This window comes from Condylura cristata, unplaced genomic scaffold, assembly GCF_000260355.1.
Source record: "Condylura cristata isolate star-nosed mole 26May11 unplaced genomic scaffold, ConCri1.0 scaffold00005, whole genome shotgun sequence".
Classification (NCBI taxonomy): Eukaryota; Metazoa; Chordata; class Mammalia; order Eulipotyphla; family Talpidae; genus Condylura; species Condylura cristata.
The window spans coordinates 66,005,558-66,011,212 of record NW_004567106.1 but is presented as its reverse complement, the minus strand read 5'-3'; the positions used below and the strand labels follow the sequence as shown (position 1 = coordinate 66,011,212).

Sequence of the window (5,655 nt, the reverse complement as noted above, 5' to 3'; positions counted from 1 at the left end):
ACTTGCTCAATACTCAGCTTTCCTTGTTTTATTTTTCTTTTGAGTTATAGAGTTAAGAATCCTTTTATGGGTTAAATGCAAAAAAGAGGAGATAAAAAGAATTGCTCAACTACCAGTGGCAGAAAGGCATGCCCTCGGGACGTGCTGGCCACTGTGACTCTTTCTCCATCAAAGAAACTTCACTCCCTGACAGAAGATGCTGTTGGTCAAATTATCAATATTTCACAGGGTCCTGACTCACAGTCGGTCACTAGCTGCTGGGCTATGATCTCACTTGACCATTCCCCCCGGCCATGTCCCAGATTTCTCTTACGCAAAATGGTGATACATTATAATACTGACTGTATAGATTTTCCCCAAAGATAGAAGAAGATGCATTCAATGCTGCACCCTCCCCTCTCCTCCCTGCTTCTGTCAGGGCAGCTGTGTGGGGATCTGCACCATTTGGAAGATGGCAGCCAGGGAGGCGGAGCCTGTCACCTTCATCAGCCTTCGGAAGCTGAGCCTGGCGACCCCCGAGCCACAGCCGAAAGGTGAGATGGTCGCAGACGTCTCCGACCTTGGGCGCCTGCTGTATTTACTAGTGTTTGGAATATGAGCTGGTTCCCCGACATCTTTTGGGGGAAGAGTAAGCCAGACCTGTTCCCACCCCACGTAGGTGGTTCCTGTCACTTTGCTTTTCCTTGATAGAAACGAAGACATTCACAGTGGAAGACGCCGTGGAGACTATAGGCTTCGGTCGCTTCCACATCGCGCTGTTTCTGATCATGGGCAGCACTGGGGTAAGCCCCAGTGTCTCCCCCCAACTTTCCTCCCCACCCTGCCTTCACTGGAGTCCCCAAAGCTCGCTTGCTGTTGACTACATTAGGCGCCCAGCGACCTCAAGTCAGGGCTATGGGTTCTGGAAGAACATGATAGGTGCCTGGTGGTGTCGACCTTCCCAAAACCATGCGCCTATACTGGTGGCGGGGGCTCCTTCTGAATAAAGAATACCTGTGTCTTCATGTTCTGAGAACTCACTGACCATTTGAAACATGGGGCAGGCTGAGGTAGGAAGAGAGGAACAAGCTATGGCTTTATTCTGTTTTTTTTTTTTTTTTTAAAGGTTTATTTATCTACGCTTACAGAACTGAAGTACAGGCCAGAGGTGCAAGGGTGGTGAGAGGCTTCACCAGAGACAGAGTGGGGAGCAGAGCAGGCAGATCTACTGAAATGCACTGCTGAGGGGAGCAGCGGGCCAGACAGGAGAGGTCTGCTAGGCCATGAGGATCCGCTCCTTGGCCGGGGGATTGGGGATCGAACTCAGACTGTGGGGTGGTGGTGCAGAGAGGCCCCTAGAGGCACATACTAACTGTCTGCTAATGGACATTCTTTCCTGCTGGTGCGCTCATGTTGCTTGGGCTTGCTGCTCTGCTCTGCTTTTCACAAATCTTGCTTCCCCAGGACTCGTGATCAGGAACTATTAAAAAAATTATTTGAGATCTTGATGACAAGTATATAACAACAAAGCTATGTTGTTGAGGAGGCTGGACTAGCTAGGTGACCAGACGATGCTGGAGCGTGACAAGGCATCTCACCTGGGGATGGGTCATGAATCTGGGACCATCTCCAGTTGTCCAAACCATTGAAGTCACATCCTGACAGCCCGCATCCTCCAGACCCTTTTCCAGCTAGCAGCACTGACAGAGTATGTCCGACGTGCTCTCTACAGAGGGCCTGCGGGGTGGCAGACAGGCGGGGCAAGTCACCGTGTTCCCCTTTCTGCTTCCAGGTGGTGGAGGCCATGGAGATCATGCTGATTGCGGTGGTGTCCCCTGTGATCCGCTGCGAATGGCAGCTGGAGAACTGGCAGGTGGCGTTAGTGACCACGGTGAGTGCCCGCTTCCCGTGCCTAGAGCCACTGAGGCCCTGGGCCATCACTTCCCGCCTCCACCCCTGAGGCTGGGAGCCCAAGGAGGCCTCACCCTTGGGTGTCTTGGCTTCCAAGACATGAGCTCTCTCTCCCCTTTCCTCTCCCCCTACAGCGTATAACCTTGAGTCACTTATTTTCTGGCTCCTAGCAAAACCCCAGAGAAGAATGCAAATCTGTGAGCCTAACTCTTAAGCCACGATTTAGTTATGGTGATTAGTTCATATCCAAAAAGCCTGCTTAGTTGGATCATAGCAGTTTAACCAATCACCACACCACCCTCAATGCATTGTGCCGTGTGACACATTCAACTTTCTTCCAAGACCGTTATAAATAGCCCGTGACCTACACATTAAGCTTTGCAGAGTGCAGTAAGGATATTATCCATCATTCTTTCAACAGGCATTTTTAAGTACCAATTAATGCTAGTAGACCAGTAGATTCTGTGTGTGTGTGCCCAGGCACACCCATGCTTGTGTATTGGGGAAAGGACAACAGTTTGTGTTGCTTGAAAAAGAAATGAGGGGCCCTCCCTGGTGGCGCAGCGGGTTAAAGCACAGCACTGAGAAGCTAAAGCCACTGCAGCATGAGTTCAATCCCTGCCCCGAAGGTGACCACATGGCGCAGCAGACCTCTCCTGACCCGCCCGCTGCTCCCCTCAGCAGTGTGCTTCGTCCATCTGCCTGTTCTGCTCCCCACTCTGCCTCTGGTGAAGCCTCTGGCTGCCCCCTAAGCCTCTGGCCTGTACCCCAGTTCTGTATGCACAAATAAATAAATCTTTAAAAAAAAGAAACGAGGAAGAAGGAGCAATGAGAAGCAATGCTGTGAAACAGGTGGGGTCCAGAAGCACCCCTCGCTTGTGCCTGGAGGCCCTCTGTGGGCCCAGGTGCACAAGCCCTCCAAAGCAAAGCTCTCGTTGGGCCAAATGCACGACAGTTTTTCAAATGCCCATTTTGTTGAACAAAAACCAATTTTATGTAAAGGCATTATTGACTTCACGTCTCTGTGTATTTCTGGCTGACGGCTAGAGAGGTGCTCCTGTTCACCAGAGCTCTGCTAAATCTTTTTGAGTCTTAAAGGAGGCTCTTCATGCCTAAAGCCACACTGTGGATGAGGGGAGTCGTCAAAGGTCTTTAGGGAGGGAGGACCCTCAAAGGCCCTCAGGAGCTAGGGATGGAGGGTGCAGTGGGTGAGGAGGGGTGAGGATGCAGTGGGGGTGGCGGAGGGCGGCACTCCTGAGGGAGCATCCGCTGAGGTGATCCCACACCTGAGGAGGTCAAAGGAAACCCTGCGAGGAATGGAAAGTTCGTGACGGGTATTAAAGTCTGTCGTCAGACAGACAAGACCAATAGCAATAGAGCCAGGGAGACACAGAGCCGGGGAGACACACCTCACGGGAGGGGGGGGTGGGATGGGGGTGGGGGCAGTAACCATGGGGTGGAGGAGATGCGGTCAGGCAGCGTGGACCGTGAACGAGGGAGAGAGGCTGTAAAAGACTCATCAGTAAGGTCTGCAACTGGCAGTGCAGACGCCAGAAGCTTCTCTTGGCCTCAATCTTTTGGGGCCTGGGCAGACATTAGCCCTCGCTGTGGAAGACTGTGGGAAGGGGTGTCTCTACCTCACCCACACTTTTACTGAATTTACCTGGGAGTTCTCATCTGTGTTAGGTCCCCAGGAAAAATGTCCCCTTGCCTGTGGCACTGACCTCAGAGCTCTTCTCAGCTCACCCAGCAGCCCAGTGTCGTGGAAGCCAGGAAATCTGGAATCCATTTTTATGCCCAGTCAGGCAGTAAATCTGCAAGACTGTCTAGACAATTCAGCTCCCCCAAGATAAAGCTGTTTCCTGCTCTGAGTCCCTCATATGCTCCCGTGAGCAGCTGTCACCTGTGTCCTGGCTGTGAGTCCTGCAGGACCTGGCCACTGTCCCCTGGCCTCACTGCCCACATCCTGCCACCAGGAGACCCTCAGAGTTAGCTAGAGGTGGAGCGTCAGGTCTTCCAGGCTTCCCACCCCCTGCTGCAACTCTGGTTTTGGGATAACTGGCCTGAACAGTTGTTGATGGAACCACTTCACTGCCTGAGAGTGAATTGTGACCTTCGCAGCTTGTGGACAGGGGGGTTAGTGCTGAGGAATCAGACTTCTGGCGCCTAAATCGGACACAGCGTCATGTTACACAAAACATGAATACAGCAGAAAAGAGCAGCCTTCCCAAGGGGAGGGGCTGGGGGAGGGGGTCAGGGAGCCAGGGAGCGAATGCAAGCAGATTACAGGTTGCCAGCTTTGGGGTTCACATAGGCATGGAGTCAAGGTTTCTGAGCTCTTGGCCAGCATGGGGAAGCTTAGGGAAGGCTGTTCTTGAAGCGGACTACAAAGAAGACAAGAAAGGAAAAACCTGCCACTTTCGGAAAGAGAAATGGAAAGTTAATCCTATTTCACTGTTTCCTTCATCTTTGCTGATTTATTTTTATTTAAGATTTATTTATTTGTGCATACAGAACCGGGGTACAGGCCAGAGGTGCAGGGGCAGTGAGAGGATCCACCAGAGACAGAGTGGGGAGCAGAACAGGCAGATGTACTGAAACACACTGCTGAGGTGAGCAGCAGGGAGACAGGAGAGGTCTGCTGTGCCCTGTGGGTCAGCTCCCAGGCCGGGGATCAAACTCAGGCTGCAGTGGCTGTGGAGAGCTCCATAGTGCTGCGCTTTAACCCTTGCACCACCCGGAGGCCCCTACTTCATCTTTATTAGTCAGCTAATTTAGTTTAATCCAGTTGTGATTTGATCTATTACCACAGCCCAGCATCTTAATAAATGTGGTAGAGTTGGGAAGATTTCCCTTTTGGGATTCGTTGGCTGACCTAACTATTAAATTGACACAGCGCAGATGAACAGGAGAGAAATTTGATTTTGTTTAAAGAGGGCCCCAAAGACATGAGATCTAAGGGCAAGTTGAGAAATTGATTCTTTTTTTTGTTTGTTTGTTTTGTTTACTTACTTACTTAAATATTTTTACATCATTGTTCATTTTCATACAATGTTTGATTTTTCCTCTCAGGTGGTATCCCCATAAAATACAGGTGTCTTGGGAAATTGATTCTTATGCACCATCGAGGCTAAGGAGGTGTTGGGGTTCTCCAGGGAAGAGGGTGATTCACAGGGTGTTAAGCACAACATAGCCCGTCTGAATTCTCTCAGGTCATTGAGGGTGAGGTAGAAGTTTTTCCAGAAACTGCTGGGTCTTGATGACCTTCAGCTCCAAACAATCCAGATTCCAGGGTGGCACATTTTGGGGGTGATCTGTTCTATTCTTCAAAACAAAAATATTTCAAGTCCAAAAAACCAGTTTTTGGCCTGCCGCGGCCAGATGGATAGTTCCTGTTTTTCCAGTCTGGTTACAAAGAAAAAATATTAGTTGCGCTTTCTTTTCTAGACGGAGCTTGATCATTTCTGATTCCATCATAGAAACCGCTTCATTTCAGGAGCACACAAATTTTGAGATTTCCAAATCTCAAATAATACATATTTTTTTTAAAAAATGGAGAGATTGACAGGATTCACATTAGAATAGGTTTATGTTGTTGACTTCTAAGCTCATTGGAAGAGAAGGAGAAGAAAACCTCATCAGTTAGTTTCATCTTTAAGAAAAGGGCACGTTCAAAACCCTCATGTCTAAGAAAAATCAAAATGGAGGCATTACAATCCCAAACTTCAAGCTGTACTACAAAGCCATAATAATCAAAACTGCATG

The 5,655-nt window shown here is 49.7% G+C and overlaps 1 protein-coding gene across 1 annotated transcript in view; it reads left to right on the top strand.

Moving 5' to 3' along the window:
• The first annotated feature begins 451 nt into the window (after positions 1–451).
• The window catches only part of SVOPL (SVOP-like), a 43,303-nt gene continuing 38,099 nt past the window's right edge, over positions 452–5,655 (top strand). The window contains exons 1-3 of the mRNA XM_012720796.1: positions 452–533; positions 691–782; positions 1,772–1,870. Of these exons, the coding sequence (XP_012576250.1) occupies positions 452–533; positions 691–782; positions 1,772–1,870 (273 nt within the window). The remainder of the gene's footprint in view (positions 534–690; positions 783–1,771; positions 1,871–5,655) is intronic.